General features: G+C 43.2%; 1 protein-coding gene across 1 annotated transcript in view; it reads left to right on the top strand.

The window, feature by feature from the left end:
* The window catches only part of CSMD1 (CUB and Sushi multiple domains 1), a 2,556,145-nt gene that overhangs the window by 2,001,631 nt on the left and 536,108 nt on the right, over nucleotides 1-18,406 (top strand). Inside the window, exons 24-26 of the mRNA XM_075598211.1 lie at nucleotides 11,315-11,506; nucleotides 16,998-17,124; nucleotides 17,874-18,076. Of these exons, the coding sequence (XP_075454326.1) occupies nucleotides 11,315-11,506; nucleotides 16,998-17,124; nucleotides 17,874-18,076 (522 nt within the window). The remainder of the gene's footprint in view (nucleotides 1-11,314; nucleotides 11,507-16,997; nucleotides 17,125-17,873; nucleotides 18,077-18,406) is intronic.

The raw sequence follows: 18,406 nt of genomic DNA on the forward strand, positions 1-18,406 counted from the left end.
TGACTGGCCTTGGCCAATTTTGTATCGCCTCTACTTTGAGTGTTTGTGGTTTGAGTAACCCTCTACCAATAGAATACCCCAGATACTTGGCCTCCTCCAGACCAATAGTGCATTTAGCGGGGTTAGCAGTTAGTCCAGCAGACCGAACTGCGTCGAGCACAGCTTGGACCTTTGGAAGGTGGGACTGCCAATCTTCACTATGGATTACCACATCATCCAGGTAGGCGGCAGCGTACCGAACATGTGGTTTTAAAATTTTATCCATCATTCTTTGGAATGTGGCGGGAGCTCCATGTAAGCCAAAAGGCAGCACCTTATATTGAAAGAGGCCGTCTGGGGTTGAGAAGGCTGTTTTTTCTTTTGCCCTTTCTGTGAGGGGAACCTGCCAGTACCCTTTTGTTAGGTCTAGGGTTGTGAGATATCGGGCTTTGCCCAGTCTCTCTACAAGTTCATCCACCCTGGGCATAGGATAAGTATCAAATTTTGACACCGCGTTTAGTTTCCGGTAGTCATTACAAAACCTTGTTGTACCGTCTGGCTTTGGGACTAAAACTATAGGGCTGTTCCACCCACTTTGGGATTCCTCAATTACGCCTAGTTTTAGCATTTTTTTAACCTCTAAACTTATAGCCTCTCTCTTGGCCTCTGGGATTCGGTACGGTTTAAGGTTAACTCGGACCCCCGGTTCAGAGACTATGTCATGTTTAATTACGTTAGTTTTACCTGGCTGTGTAGAGAAGATTTCTTTGTTCCTTCTCACTAAACTCTGGACCTCTCGTTTCTGATGCACGGACAGTGTTTCAGCTATGCTAACCTCTGGGTCAGTTTCTTGATTCTCTGACGGACCTGGGGGTACTAGGGTTAACAAGACCTCTCTATCTTTCCAGGGCTTGAGTAGGTTTATATGGTAAATTTTCTCAGGTTTCCTCCTACCTGGCTGCCTTACCCTATAATTTACTTCTCCCACTCTTTCCAAGACCTCATATGGCCCATGCCATTTAGCAAGGAATTTACTCTCCACGGTGGGAACCAGAACTAGTACCCTATCACCTGGAAAAAAAATTCTGACCCTAGCACCCTTATTATACGTATTCCTTTGTGCTTCTTGAGCTTTCTCCATGTGTTCCCTCACTATGGGTAGGACTGCAGCAATGCGGTCCTGCATTTGGGCAACATGCTCTATTACACTTCTGTAAGGGGTAACCTCGTGTTCCCAAGTTTCTTTGGCTATATCCAGTAAGCCCCTTGGATGTCGGCCATACAATAGTTCAAACGGGGAGAAGCCTGTGGATGACTGGGGAACTTCCCTAATGGCAAATAACAGGTATGGTAACAAACAGTCCCAGTTTTTCCCATCCTTATCGACCGCCCGGCGTAACATGCTCTTTAAGGTTTTATTGAACCTTTCCACTAAACCATCTGTTTGTGGATGATAGACTGAGGTTCTGAGATGCTTGATTTTTAGGAGTTTACATAGCTCTTTTGTTACTTGGGACATAAATGGTGTTCCCTGGTCAGATAAGATCTCTTTAGGAATTCCGACCCGGGAAAACAGAAGTACTAACTCTTTTGCTATGTTTTTAGCAGAGGTGCTACGTAGGGGAACTGCCTCCGGATATCGGGTAGCATAATCTAATATTACCAATATATGCTGATGTCCCCTAGCAGACTTTATTAGGGGTCCTACTAGATCCATAGCAATCCGGTCAAATGGTACCTCTATTATGGGAAGGGGTACCAATGGGCTGCGGTATGCTTTGAACGGGGCGGTGATCTGACATTCTGGGCATGAGGAACAATAGTTTGTAACTTCTGCCAGAACCCCAGGCCAATAAAAGCTTCGGAGAACCTTTTCTTTTGTCTTTTCCACCCCTAGGTGTCCCCCCAATGGATGACTATGTGCGAGGTGTAATACTATGTTACGGAATGTCCGTGGTACCAACAATTGTTTAGTTGTAACTGATTTTCTTTTATCAACCCGATATACTAGGTCGTTCTCTACCTCGAAGTAGGGGTAAGCAAGTGACCTATCTGGTTGGCCATGAGTACTATTCTGGTCCCGTATATTTCCCCTTGCTACCGCTAATGTGGGGTCCTCCCACTGGGCCTTCTTAAAACTCCCAGGACTGACCTCTAGGTCAGCGAGGGTCTTATCCTGTACTGGGGTGGTAAGTGCCTGATCAACATCTTGATTTGGGGTATTCCCTACCAAAGTAGTGATGGGGAAGGGAATTTCACAGCACTCCTCCTTTTCCCCTTTCTTATTTGGGCCCTCGTCAACCTCCATTTCTGAAAAAGGGAAAGGATTTGTTTCTTCTAACACTTCGTTATGGTCTGCTATTGAACTCTGGGCGCTATTCTGAGCTGGGGACCACATTTTTAGAAAATGGGGAAAGTCGGTCCCTATTAACACATCATGTGCCAGTTTGGGTACAACACCCACCTTGAAATCTAAAGAACCAAATTCTGTTTCAAAAAAAACATCAACAGTGGAATATTCATGATTATCCCCATGTATACAACAAATTGCCACTCTTTGTGAACTGTTTACCTGTTTCTTCTTAATGGGCAATAGGTATTCGGACACTAGTGTGACCATACTCCCAGAGTCAAGAAGTGCCCGAACCCTCTTACCATTAACCTTTACAAATGCCCACAGATGGTTATTCAAGGGGTCCTCTGGGCTAGGGCCCATACATTGGGACAACAGCGAATAAGGTTCCACGCTGTTGCATTGCATGGGCTCATCATTTAGTGGGCAGATTTTTTCTGTGTGGCCCCTCTCATGACAATTTACACATTTAGGTACATAGTCTGTGTCCCACTTAGAGCCTTTTCCCGGCTCCCCATGTTGGCTATTGCCCTTAGTGTGCGAACCACTGTTGCTGGTGCTGCGTGAAGGTGGTCGCCGCTCTTCAGCTCCCCTTAACCCCGGTACCCTTTTACCGTCTCTGGAAGAGTCCTGGAACCTCGGGTAGTGGGGTTGCTCCACGACTGTGGGTTGCGGGTGCTCTCCTGCTGCATTGTACCTTTCTACGAGGGCCACAAGCTCATCCGCATTGTGGGGGTCACTCCGACTGACCCAATGGCGTAAGGCAGAGGGAAGTTTCCTCAAGAACTGGTCCATGACCAACCGTTCCACGATGTGGCTTGCTGAGTTGATCTCGGGTTGTAGCCACTTCCGGGCGAGGTGGATGAGGTCATACATCTGGCTTCGGGTGGCTTTATCCATCGTGAAGGTCCATGCGTGAAACCTTTGGGCGCGAACAGCCGTGGTTACGCCGAGGCAGGCGAGGATCTCGAACTTCAATTTTGCATAGACGTTAGCTTCGGCTGGCTCTAGATCAAAGTAAGCCTTCTGGGGTTCGCCGCTTAGGAAGGGTGCGATTAGACCAGCCCACTCAGCTTCTGGCCATCCCTCTCTCTGTGCCGTGCGTTCAAACGTGAGAAGATAGGCTTCCACATCATCCGAGGGTCCCATCTTCTGAAGGTAGTGGCTTGCCCTGGTCATTTTCGGAACTGGGGCTGCCGCTGCCAGTGGAAGGTTACTGATAGTCTCCCTCAGGATCTCGAGTTCCTGCTGTAAGCCCTGAGCGAACCGCTGTTGCTCCTCTTTCAGCAAGCGGTTTGTCTCTTGCTGGTTTGCATTCGCCTGTTGCAGGGCTTCATTCGCGTCTCTCTGGACAGCGACATTGCGTACCAGCGCACTCACCACGTCTTCCATCTTGTTTGGAGAGAGAGAAAAAAAACCTTTTTTTTTTTTTTTTTCTTTAAAGTTCTTTAACCCCCAGACCTTTTAGTGTTCTGCCCACATTCTCCACCATATGTGACAAACGGCTTACTCCGGGGCTCCGCCGTCTGTCCGGGACTGTTAGAACACGGTCTTTTAGGGTAGGTTAAATGATGAGACGTCACGTACTGTTCCTTTAAACAGGCTATGCCTGGTTTATTCAGTCCCAGGCACTGAGACTGCCACAGTTTAAACAGAAAACAAAGCCAAACAAAAAGCTGCTCGTCTGAGCGATAACTTAAACTTAGATGTCCCTGACTCAGAGTTGGAAGTGGCTTGTCCACTTCCACCAACAAAATAAGTACCTTTGCAGTCTTTAGACAAACTAACAGAATGAATGAAGCGATTTGGGAAAGAGGCTTTCTCACCCCTCTGCAGTTCAGCAGCCTTCCAGGCTCTTGGGCGGGGGCCCAGAGGAAACAGGAAACAGGTCTTATATACCTGAACTCTAATCAGCATGACAGGTGACAGAAAACAGGCAGCAGACAAACTGTGGAATGGAGTGCCTGTACCACGAGGCTGCCCTGTTCAGCTTAGACAGGACAGAAACTGTTCAGTATCCTGGGAGCCCTGTATATGGAGTTTATTACCAACCCCTGGTTTCTGTCACAATATATATATATAAATAGGCTATACGATACCGTGTGAGCAGATATCAGAGGCAGCACTCCAGGAGATAGTCAAAAAAATGGTATTTAATGTGACATATAAACCAACGTTTCGGTCCTCCACACGGGACCTTTCTCAAGGTGATGTACCTTGAATGTTCACGGTTATTGAAATTAGACCCAAGAAAGTGATTTTGTTTTGCTTTTTCAGTTTATCTTTATTATATTCTTTATGCTGATGCCTATGCATATGCTTTCTTTCTCAATCCCTGTTTCATGCTTCTCTATCCTCTGTTTGCTGTGTATTATCATCTACTTTTTCAATATTGATGTTGTTTTGCTTTTTCTGCCTCTCTTTATTTGATTTTTGATGGTTATTTCCAAAATTATTTACTAATGTGTTCTTTCTTGATTGCTGTTTCTTCCTGCTCTGTTCTTTTATGCTTCCTTCTAGTACCCTCCTTCCCATCCAAACCCTTTCCCACGCAGACATATAATGGAGGCTATGAATGAAAGGTTATATATATAAAGGGTTTGGATGGGAAGGAGGGTACTAGAAGGAAGCATAAAAGAACAGAGCAGGAAGAAACAGCAATCAAGAAAGAACACATTAGTAAATAATTTAGGAAATAACCATCAAAAATCAAATAAAGAGAGGCAGAAAAAGCAAAACAACATCAATATTAAAAAAGTAGATGATAATACACAGCAAACAGAGGATAGAGAAGCATGAAACAGGGATTGAGAAAGAAAGCATATGCATAGGCATCAGCATAAAGAATAAAATAAAGATAAACTGAAAAAGCAAAACAAAATCACTTTCTTGGGTCTAATTTCAATAACCGTGAACATTTGAATTGGCCGTGTCCCCCAAATCTCGTGACCACTTGATTTCTGGGTTGTTATGGACTATACAGTATGGCTTACTATAGTCCATAGTCAATCTAGGGCTAGAGTGTAGTAGGAACACTGTAACAGGTAACTGGTACAGGACCGCGAGGCTGAGGTGGGGATGTTGGTAACCACCGAACTGCAACCTCAGGTCAGGGCTTTTGTCACTGGAGGTGATAATGGGTCAAAGAACCACAGTCAAGAAAGGAAAAAGTTGCAGAGAAATAGGCAGTAGTTAGGTCTCCTGGTGTGGTGCTAGTAGGGGTTAACCCTTGTTTGCTTAACAGTCACTTAGGTAGTCAAGGAGGATAGATAGTGTCATTTTATATATAAGTTGCTGATATACCCGGCGTTGCCCTGGAGTTAATTTTCCCGCTCCCCTCCCACCATTCACAGGTCCATTTCCCCCCATTCCCAGGTCCGTCTATCCCCCCGTTAAACTCTGTTACCCCCTGGGACACCTCACATCACTGCCCCCCCTTCACCGAACAGCACTCTTCCCCCCCTTCACTTCACAGCACTCTCCCCCCCTCCAACCCACATCACTCTTCCCCCCTCCACCCCACATCACTCCCCCCCTGCACCCACAATCACTCTCCCCCCTGCACCCCACAGCACTCCCCCCAACTGCACCCCACATAACTGTCCCCCTTTGCACCCCACATAATTCTTCCCCCCTGCACCCCACATCACTCTCCCCCCCCCCAGTAGCTCTAATCACTTCCCCCCTGTGCAGCCCACATCACTCTCCCCCACTGAAGCCCTCATCACTCTCCCCCCCTGCACCTCACATGACTCTCCCCCCTGCATGCCCCCCGTCCCAGACACTTCTTTCCCCCCCCTCTGCTCGTTCCCCCCCACCCTGTCCCTGGTGCTTGTTTCCCCCCCTCTCCCCGGCGCTGGTTCACCCTGTCTCCAGTGCTCCTTCCCCCCCACCTCCCAGGCACTCCCGGCTGGAGAGGGCGAGGGCGGATGCAGAAGTGTGCAGGGTGAGTGGGAGGACAGCGCGTCTGGAAGGGGGACAGTGGGGTATGCAGTGGTGTTTGGGGTCAGCACGTGTGCGGGGTTAGTGGTATGACGGGGCGGGGTGAGCGGGAGGACAGCGTGGCTGGAAGGGGGATAGCGGGAAGATGGTGCCAGTCAGTGTGAGTATGGTGCGTATGCTGGGTGAGCGGGAGGACAGCACGAGAGGAAGGGGGAGATCGGGGAGAGCTGGAGGACGGCGCCAGTGAGCGGGAGTATGGCACGTGTGTGGGATGAGCGGGAGGGCGGCGCGGGTGGAATGGAGAGAGCACGAGAGTGGATGCAACGGGGCGGGGTGAGCAGGAGGACGGTGCGGGTGGAAGGGAGAGAGCGCGAGAGTGGATGTGACGATGCGGGGTGAGCGGTATGATGGGGCGGGGTGAGCGGTATGACGGGGCGCGGTGAGCGGGAGGACAGCGCAGCTAGAAGGGGGAGAGCGCGAATGAGGGTAGTACCAGTGACTGCGGGGTCCTTGCCAAATCAGCAAAGGGATCAAAGGAGTCAGTGTGCAGTTATGGCAGTCACCAAATGGACAGTGAGGTGCATGTGGTGTGAGTGTGGTATGACTGTCACACCCTGCATAGGCGTGGCCGTGACATCAACCCACCCTGCAGGCCAATGAGCTGTGGCCGTCCGATTACAGGGGGCACAAACATACAGACAAACATTTTTTCACATATATATATAGATAGATAGATAGATAGATAGATAGATAGATAGATAGATAGATAGATAGATAGATAGATAGATAGATAGATAGATAGATAGATAGAGATAACCCCTTTGATGCCAGGGGTGTGAATTTTCTAGCATTATGTACAGTAATAATTAATATTACATTACCCTATAGTAGAAATATGACATTACCGTCCCCCATTTACAAATATTATATTTCAATAAAACCCTTTTTTAAATATTATTTTCTGATATTCATAAGGAATAATGTAATACAGCGCATGTCATTTTTTAGATTAACTACCCGGAGGTTACATTACAAAATCAAGATTAGTTTTGCAATTGACTACCACTGTACTAGTGAGTGATACAGTGACTACTTGATTTCCAGTTGTTAAAATCAAATTTTGCAATTGGCACACAGATTAAAGCAGTTGTATCTTTGGCCAAGAGTTATTAAACTCTGTTAAAACAGCAATACTACAGTACTTCCACATCAATTTTTTTTATTTATTATTATTTTTATATGTAACATATGTGACAGTGTATAATTTTACATTCTTACCGAAGCTGGCAATCATTTGGTGCTCCTGTTATAACCCTGTAAAAATCCTGATTGTGTGCCCAACACATGGCCGGTTTTCAGTTTTGATCAATCCTTTAGTCAGTTTATCTCAGCTGCTACTGTACAATGTATCCTTATAGTACAAAGATAACTATCTATTATTACTGTTTGTAGCTAAAACTGCTGGGAACATTGGCAACAAAATATCACAAACAGGAAAGTATTACAAATATCTTGTTCTGCTTGCGAGGTGGGCTATAGCCTGCTATAGATATCTAAGGCTGCGCTTATAGTGCCGGTGACAGCAATGCGACAGCGCGTCAAAACAAATGCCTTGCCGCTGTTGCGTGCGCTTAAAGTAAGTGCGATGCGACGGCACGATGGCTTGGTAACGAGTGCTGGAACTCATCTAAATTTGATTTTTCCAGCGACCGTAGCCTGATGTTGCCGTCACCGGCAGTATAAGCGTAGCCTAAGGATGCTTTAAAACTCATTAAAAATGTAATTAAGAGTGGAATAAAAAAATAATAATAAAAGAAAAACCATTGTTATTATCGAATACTACAGAATTGATTTATTTAAAAGCTGCTTTAAAACTGAGATAATATTGCACCTGGAAAATAAAACTTTACCACAATTTTATGTCCCAATAAATCATGATTGCAGTAAAATTTTCTGGGTGCAATATTTTAAGACAAGTTGCAATGCAGAAATTAATGGAACCTATAATAAGTTATTAATTACAGCATCACAATAAAATGTGGGAGGCTAATGTCATTTCTACCATGGAGAAATGTAATATCAATTATTACAAAAGCCTATGGTAGAAAATGAACCCCTTTGATGCCTATTATATGAAGTATTAGAACCTATTGAAGAAGCATGTGAATTGTCTAAACCCTCCATACAGACCTCAGTGTCATACAGTATGCATTTTAAAGTCAGAACACTATATTTAACATTGCTAGATGCACATTTTATAAATAGACTGCTCTCCCTTCTCCCAGAGGGTGCAGATATCAGTGCTCAGGAAGAATGACTTATTAGACTAGTTTCAATCGAAATACAAGACATGTTAGAAAAAGTAAAAGCTTCTGATCCTGTGCCACCAAACCCTATTACTTCTACATGTCACGGGAGACCAAGACTTATACACAAATTAATACCAGGATTCTGCACTGAGCACACAAGTTGAATAAAATAAATTGTAATTTATTTCTTTTCAGACAGACACACAAATCTTCACAATATATGCTTAATAAAACACTTACTGGGATGGGGGACCGAAAACAAAGTCTCTGGGCACCCCTGCAAGTGGGTGCGCAAGATGATCCATGTAGCAGTTCCTGTCTAGGGGCACAAGTTTCCACCCCTACATTTCCACCAACAGGCAAAAGTTTGTTCAGTCCTTACAGGGTTCGTTCTGGAACCCTTAGCTCTAACGAATTCCAGAAGAGGGGGTTACGATATTAACCCCTCACACTCTGGAACCGCTGATTCTGGAACTTGGTCAAATCGTTGTTAAATCAGATGAATCTGCTAGGGACTGGCCAGAAGGCATTATTATTGGGTTGAGGGACCTATATCTTGCATGCATAACCAATCCTGCCCATGGGAACATTTCTCCCACCTATCCCCGGACTTGCTAGTAGTTTGCAGAAAGGGCAGAAGTTGCATCCCAGTTTGCACGGAGCAGGCGCTAACTTCACACCTAAGCTCCTTAGCATACCGGGACCCTCCTCTTACCAGGCGACACTGAGTCTGGGGTTTGGCCACCAAGTGTGAAATACCCATACTTTACACCGGTATCTGGCACTAACAATATCCCGTCCATCCTAACACCTAGGATTGCTGAGGCTTTTCAACTCCGGACTTCTCATAGACATTGAGGCACCCACTCTGCAGTGTGCCTTTGAAGTATGGAGTTGAGTTGAGAAAACCCTCAGTTCATTCATCCTTAACATACTTACATGTCAAAAGGATTTATTCCCGGGCTGACAGAAAAACTTCTCGTCTTTACATTTAAAACCAACAGTCTAATGCAGTTCATTAATAAAGTATGTTCTGCTTATGCTACTACTATAAACTTTATATGGTTTCTTTATTCCCAGCTGCACCCCAACAATTAGAGTGCTAGCTCACTCCTATCGCGAGTTAGCTTATTTAATTGAACATGCTATGATGTGGTTTGCAGTTTTACCTACTTCCCGGGCCAATATACTTTCCCCCTTTCAAGTTAAGAAGCTAACAAAGTAACTGATACATTTTGATAGAAAACCACTTCAGCTAGACCGCAAACCACTTAATCAATTAACCTTGCGGTTGCGAGGTCTACGGCTTAGAAAGTGATCCCTATGCTTCAAAGCGGCCACCCACACACAGGCACGCTTCTTCAATCAGCATTTGGTTGAGCGATCGCAGCTCACCCTTGTGTCACAAAACCAATTGGCACAGTTCACATACATTTCTATTACTGCAGCTAGGGATTGAGCTGTAAAATGGGGACAATAAAGATGTGTATGGGAAAACATGTCAGTGTGGTGCACATACAGTTAACCCCTTAAGTCCCAACGTGATTTAGGGTTAATCAGCTGGGTATAATGCCTTTATTAATGGCCTGCTTAACCCCCTATCGCCACACTATACTGTTGCTGCTAGAGCATTTTCAACTCCATCTTGTGGTGCCAGTCAGCAACAAGCTAACCAACCAAAACCTCACACTGTAAGTCAGGGGTACGCAAACTTTTTCCCGTGCACCCCCGCCCACTCTACTCAACAGTTTGCGCCCCCCTCCTTCATTGTCTTCAGCGTCAAATGACGCCAAGGGGTCACTTGATGTCACGTGACACCATGGCGTCATTTGACACCCCATTGCCATGGCGACGCGTCGCCAAAGACAAGGCATGAGACATTGCAGAGGCCTTTCGCAATCCCCCGGCATATAATTTTAATGCCGTGGGGAAGACGTCATTCCGTCGGCATCTCTGCATCAACAGCCGCCTTTGGCTTGCTCCAGAGCTCCTGTATACTCAGATACTCGAAACGGTATAAGAAGTTTACTTCAAGGAAGCCAAGGATATTGATAGGTTTGTGTTTACTTCACACTTATTATTTAGTGCCGTTTAAGTGTGCATAGTAATGCTGTGTGTCAAAACAGAATTTACTTAATAACGGACGGTGTATGCGGAGCTCCTGAGTGTTTCGCATGCACCTTTAATTAAGTGTGAGGAATCACCCCAAATATACATTTCAAACTGAATATTTCTGTACTTGGCAACACCATATTCGGAAAGCCTATATACAATGAGACAGTTTAATCTATTTTTCCATACCAGAGAATGTCTGTCAAAATAAGTGGACAACCATGTGTGAGCATCTGACTGGCACTTTTTTACCATGGTGTCAGCAATAACTCTAACAAACAGAGACTCACATAAGCGGTGGTAACTGATTTTACTCCCAAAGACAGAGAGCTAATTTTGTACTCATTATATACAGTCTATTGGGTATGCATGGCAAGGCTCTATGCTAAAATTCTAACTACACTACTATCTGACAGAAGATGTATATGGAGTTAATGAGTGTTTCACAAGCACCTTTAATTAGGTGTCAGGAATCACTCCAAAATACATGCTCCCAAACTGCAGATAGATAACAACATACAGATGATATACAGTAAGCTACTCACCCAACATATTATGGACAATTGATATCTGTTTAGGATTGACTATTTGACTAAAATCCTTTATTTTCTGCTTACAGGCTCTGATCTAGTGAAGTGTGAAGATCCAGGAACACCAAGCTATGGGTACAAAATGCGTGATGATGGTCATTTTGCTGATACAACTATTTTATATAGCTGTAATCCTGGCTATACAATGCTGGGCAGCAGCACCATGACCTGTTTAAGTGGAGATCGGAGAGTATGGGATAAGCTTCTTCCAGCCTGCATTGGTAATGATAAAACAAAAGTATTTTTAGCTCATTTTACTATTTTTAAGTATAGAGTTATTTAAAGGAATTGATCCAAAAATATATCTTTGTATTAAAAAGTTTACTATGAAAACTTATAATGTATTTGTTAAGAAATTTTGGAATGAATTTGGCAATTGGACATTTTTGGGTGGTATAAATTAATCAGTTTAAACACAATTTACTGTTAATTGTGGTACAAATATAGGATGGGAGAAAGAGCATGATGATAAATTGTATTGCATCAATTAACCTAAGTCTGAATAGTAGTAAACATACATGGGTTTGGTGCTCACTTCACCTTATCTAGCACCCACTTAATTGATCATTTTGGTATCTTGGTATACAGTTCTCCTTAGGTTATCAGGCCCATTTATTAACTGCATATAAAACACTCAGCAAAAACCATTTGAATAGTTTTCTCCACTGTTATAGAAAGATTTTCTAGTGTTTTTTCACTCTGCTTTTTCTCTAGATATTTGTACACTACGTCTCAAACACATTTATTTTTCAGAATTAAGTTTACTTTGATTATTGCTACGTTCTTTTTTTATTATTTCTTTCATTACTTGGTTAGTCATTTATTTTCTACTGTTGAAATTTGCTAAGTTGCCTATGGATAAAGGCATCAATATAGCTGGCTTTGGTGTTAATAAATAAGTGTAACACCCCCCCCCCCTCCTTACGGGAGATCTGCATGCTACGTGTGTTGTGCTGGTTAGCTCACCTGCTGTAGGCCAGGAAGCCTGAGTCTACGCGTATGGTAGTGGGAGTAGCAACATGACAGGCTCATACTTCATCGGTGCAGCGCCTCCATCCTGTCGGGTAGCTGCCGGAGACAAAGAGTATTCCCTACAAGAACCTCCTTTTCCAGTAACGACACAGAAACTAGGAATGGTTCACCTTTTATTTGGCAGGCCAGGACCCGATTTCTTCCCTTGCAAGAGAGGTACTTCTTACACCCGACAGTCATGAAACATCTTCCCTCACATCTTGCATTACTGTTATTCCCTGACTAGGCCCCCAAAGGGCTTGAGGCCCTTGAGGTTAGTCACCACCCTCATACCACCTGATGGGGTAAGGCAGATACCACCTCACTCTCTGGGGAGCAGGCTACATCCTGGATTCATCTCTCTAAATTTGGGTCAGGAGCCTCTTATATACCTGGGGTTGGGTTAGTGACCCTGCCACAAACTAGGCAGGTTTTAGAAGAGGTACCGGTGTCATACCATACTACGTGCGACCCATTAACACCCTCCCTTATATAACAGGGCCGGGGAACACATAGCCAGGGGCACTAGGCTACATAAGTTTACAAATATTTGGGCATATCATAGCTAGAGATGAGTTAACATGTCAAAATCTCATCTGCAGATTTTCTGCATTTATTGTTTGTTATCCTTGAGAAAGGTCTGCTGTGTTAGACTGAAACATTGGAGAATAAATTGCTGAACACTTTATTAGTACTTTTGGAGTGTGGTCGTATTCACTACCAACATATGTTTGTGAAAGTAATTATTAGTGATGGGCAATAGTCTCCAATGACAAAGTAATGCTTGAAATCAAAAGCGGTAATGCTAGAGAGACATAATGTAGTCACAATAGTGTTTATGTTTATGGACACCAAATAATTTTAGCGTATGGGTATTAGGGTGATCAACAATATTGAAAGCAGCAGAAATGCTACAAATAATATTGAGTGTGTGAAATGATAATTTATAACAATTTAAAAGGTGTTCACATTTAATAACTTGGTACAAACTGTGTTATACAGTATAGTTAGCACCTGAGTGGAAAATAAAATATGTTGGGTGTTAAGCAAACAATCTTCTGTGATTGTAAAAGTCTGGTTTGGCATTTATTGACAGAAGAAAAGACAAAAGTTAGGAAAACGCTCTCCAAACTAGCCTGGGATACATTGATCTTTAAAGTTGTTGGGGTGTACTAAGTATTCTATCAGCTACCTACTGTATATGATGCAACAAAGAATATCTGAAAACAGAAATAGAAAAAAAACTTCTCTCCAAAGTTAGAGGGGCCAAGTAATTAAATCTAATAAATCAAATAAATACATATATAGTCCAATAAGGGAAGGAAAATGTAAGACAGAAATTGTAGTGGAAAAAAAACTTGGTGATTGAAATCTCTTAGATTGGAGATTGTGTGGTGTTTGCTATAAATGCAGAGAAATCAATTGTTATAGATGTTATCCATAAAAAATGTAGACAAGAAAATGGAAAATAGTAATTCAACTGCGTTGACATATACAATCCATCTCCTATATGTTCATGTTATTGATGTTACAATGTAGGCAATTCCACAGTTTTAATAGAGTAAATAACTGCACATTACTCAGAATACAACAACCTTCCTAACAAATTTTGGAATATTAGTAGAATATATTGCAGCATGTTTTAATATACATGTAGCCAGGTCCCCACTGGGCACCCCCCCCAGGTTTTCCCTTACCTCCGCTGCAGCTGGGGAGAGCACAGGTAGGCAGGGAGGTGCAGGGAGGTTGCGCTGGGTGACTGGGTCGCCGGGAGTTTCGCGGCGCACCCGACAGTGGGGGTGAAATGTTGAATTGGCTGAGCATGCGCAGAAACACTCACGCATGCGCAGAGGAGATTCCGAGTTGTGGCGGCCATCTTGCTCCACCTCGCGCATGCTAGTATAGTGGTGGCCATTACACCCATTACACCCATAGCTCCGCAGGGGAACTAAAATGCCCAGCAGCCCCAGGGGCTTCATATCACATGGGAAAGGACAGCCAATAGGCCTAGTATATTCCCCCTTGGCCCCAGCTAGGCCCTGACTCACAGTAGCTTGTGGTTGCTGAAGGGAAGGCCCCTTAGAAAGGGATGCTTCCCCATTGTACTGTCTAGTGTCAGGGACACAGTGAGGATGCCACACGGTGATTGCGGCCTGTTGTCTGGGACCAGACCATCTCCTTTGCAAGTGACTCGGCATGGCGATTTTATCCACGCCGGAATTCACCCCACATGGAGGCTGATGCCATTGCGGACGACGTTGCTGGATCGGCAGATACCTGTTGCCAAGTCGGCCGCACCGAGTACTAGAGTACTCGGCACGTACCTCAAATAAGCGCACCAACACTCCACGGGATAGCGCTATCTCCTACACTTTTGGGTGGGCCCCGACATTGGGGGGAAAGGACATAAGGGTATTGGTGACAAGCACCATATGTACTTTGGGGGTCACTCACTGGTGATATCAGGTTGGGGCATTGTTATACTGTGGGATACAGGGTACTGTGGTCTGCGTTCAGAAAAAGTTGATTTTATATACCTGCCTGTGTGTATTATTTTATTCTTCCTGTAAGGGGCCTATTCCACCATGTTGGGATCCCTTACAGGTGGAGGTGCTGCACTGAGACAAACCAGAATCACCACAGGCTCCCAGTGGCGGAGGCGGAGGCCTCCTTGTTGCCAACAGGTAATTTAAAAGGGATTATGCTGCACTCCACAATGATTAATTAAATGCATACAGTTCAAGGAGGTACAGTACCTGTCAGGTATATTCCCAGGCAATACCAGGGAAGGAAGGATCCAACGCTCCACGGTTTTTAAATAAAGTAAATTTATTGTGCTACACAATGTTTTGACCATTAGGCCTAGTCACTTGCCAACAGGTAATAGCAGCATTGGTAGTTCCTTCCCTGGTACGGGGGAACAAGGGCTACATACATTATCATACCAGAATGACTAAAGATTATTATTATCATTGTTTATTTGTAAAGTGCCAACATATTCCACAACACAGTAAAGTGTGGTTACAGAGTGACAACAATTGCATAAACAGAATTACATAGAAATAAAGACAAACAAGCAAAAACAGATACAATACAAAGAGGTAATTAGGGCTCTGCTCATGAGAGTTTAGAATCTAGAGGGAATAAGGGACAATGTTGAAACAAAACTTAAAGTAGCTGCTCATTGTGGGATAGAGTTTGCCTCAGGATGGGCTATGTACCAGCTGCACACCTGGTCTCATTAAGGTTTGGGAATGGGGATGTTAAGGGGTGTTTGATATCATGGAGTTTGATCCAGCAGCACAGCTCGTACCAATAGGGTTGGTTGAGGGGAGGTGTGAGTGTTAGGGGTGGCCAGATATAATTCCTTAAAAAGATGAGTGTTCAGACCGTTTTTAAATATCTGAAAGGTTGGAGAGAGTCTGATAGTACGTGGTTGGGAATTCCAGAGAGAGCGTGCAGCGTAGCAGGTCTTGGATGCAGCCGTGAGAGGAGTTAATAAGGCAGAAGGAGAGGCGGATGTCATGAGCAGAATGAAGGCTCTATTTAGTGGTGTATTTGGGGAGGAGGGCAGAATTGTTGTGAGCTTTGGAAGTCAGGCTAGAATTTGAAATTGAATTCTCGAGGACATGGGAAGACAATGTAGAGATTTGCATAGTGGAGCAGCAGACGTGTAGCGATGAGTGAGGTAGATTTGTCTTGCAGCAGCACTTTGGATGGATTGAAGTTGGGTAAGGTGAACAAGTGGAATTTCAGCTAATAGAAAGTTGGCGTAGTCAATGCAAGACGGAATATGTGAGAGAATTAGGATTTTAGTTGCTTCATGAGTGAGAAAATGGCATATCCAAACAATATTAAAGAGGTGGAGGTGGTAGGACTTGGTTAGGACTGGAATGTGAGGAATGAAGGAGAAGGCACAGTCAAAGATGACCCTCAGGCAGCGGGTTTGGTGTGAGGATAAGATTGTGGTACTATTGACAGTGAGGGAAAGTTTTGATGTAGGGGAGACAGTGCAAGGTGTTAAGATTATTAATTCTGTTTTGGACATGTTAAGCTACAGGTAACAGTGGGACGTTCAGGAGGAAACTGCGGAAAGACAGTTGGTGTCCCAGGAAAAGAGAGCGAATGAGATGAGAGAGGTAGATTTTGGTGTTATCAACATAGAGATGAGACTGAAATCCAAAAGATTGTATTCGTTCATCAAGAGATGTATAGGTGAGAAGAGCAGAGTACCAAGGACAAAGCTTTGAGAGATTCCAACAGGAAGAGGGAGTGACGAGGAGGAGGCCCCGGAGAAGGAAATACAATGGTTGGATTGGAAGGACTTGAACCAGGAGAGAGGGCTGTGACACAGAGACCAATTTGTGTATGGTGTGCAGGAGAAGGAGGTCATCAACAGTGTCAAAGGCAGCATAGAGATCAAGGATAATTAGTAAAGCAAAATTATCCTTAGACTTTACTGTGAGTAGGTCGTTGACCAAAGGCTATATCTATCACTTGGTTTAGATTCTTGTCCTCATCATCATGTTGTCCTTTTCCACACTGAAATGTTGTTGTGTGAATTAAATTTTAAATAAAACTGAATTTAGAGAAACACATATATATATATATGATTTATTGTTTAAATCAACAGTTATTTCATATTGTAAAATTTTATTTTTAACATGTAATATTTGATATTAGTTTTATAATCTTTTGCAGCTGAATGTGGGGGTCGAATTTATGCTGTTGCATCTGGACGCATTTTATCACCAGGTTATCCAGCACCATATGAAAATAATTTACACTGTACTTGGATTCTAGAGGCAGACCCTGGAAAAGCTATTAGGTAATATGCTCAAGTTATGTGAATATGCAATTTAGCTAAGGATACATATTTAATATATATTACTAGCAAGTACTGTAAAATCCAATTCATCTATAGTATATCCTTTGGTGTCTTCCAAAAATCAAAACATTTTTGATTTTTTTTTTTGTATATTTTGTAAGATTATGTTTAATTCAACCCTAGTAGTTTATTCAGTGCACTAAGGCTTAGATTTATTAAGGTGCAATGTGAGTTATAGCACCACGATCTGTCAATAACTACCATAGACTTGAATGGCAGTTACTGCCAGAACGGGGGTGGAATACCCCAATTTGTGGCCATGATTAATTGACACGTGAAAATATGATGACAAGACAAGCTAAAACCTATATATGCCTTTAACAAATGTGTCTCAACAAGATCCTCCTCTTTTTGCTCCATACAACAACTCACACATATATTAGTACTATAAGCATGGGAAAATTCACATATTTTCCTAATGAATTAACAGTTAAATATTCCCAGTATTAAGGGGCTACCAAAGTAATAATTTCTGTGGTCACATACCAAAAGTCTACCAGGTTCAAAATACCCTAAAGAAATACATTTTGCTGGAAATTTGGAAATCCGTTTTAGATGCCTTTCTTGTATGTTTCTTTTTAAGCACATTCATTTTCCATTGTTTTTTATTTTCCATTTTCCTGAAGTTAATAATTTGCTTTATTATTTATGAAGCTAAATATTATATCTCCTGTGTGTTCTTCTTGCAGCCTTCACTTTATAGTTTTTGACACAGAAGTGTCACATGACATCCTAAAGGTATGGGATGGACCTGTAGAGAGCAATGTTCTGTTGAGAGAATGGAGCGGTTCTTCCCTCCCTGAAGACATTCACAGCACATTCAACTCTTTAACATTACAATTCGATAGTGATTTCTTTATCAGCAAGTCTGGCTTTTCCATACAATTTTCAAGTAGGTATCACAACTTGCATTATAAATGTAACATGACTTGGTGTCTGTTTTCCATGCAAATCTGCCTGTGTATATACTTAGAATTGAGAGTCTGTGGGGAATGATGCTTTTCTGTAAAACGTAAATACACTTTCTATACACAGTCACTTTAAGATTTTCTTTGAAATTCAGCTGCAGCTTTCAGAAATTTCATTATAAGGCTTCTAAATTGCTTTAAGATTTTATGCTATGAAAAGATATTCATTGCATGTGTCGAAGATATAACCTGCTTAGAGCAAATGTTTAGGTTTAAAAGTATCTGACCTTCATTTATGTTTTTACATTGCTGCA

Source organism: Ascaphus truei, chromosome 4 (genome assembly GCF_040206685.1).
Source record: "Ascaphus truei isolate aAscTru1 chromosome 4, aAscTru1.hap1, whole genome shotgun sequence".
Taxonomy (NCBI): Eukaryota; Metazoa; Chordata; class Amphibia; order Anura; family Ascaphidae; genus Ascaphus; species Ascaphus truei.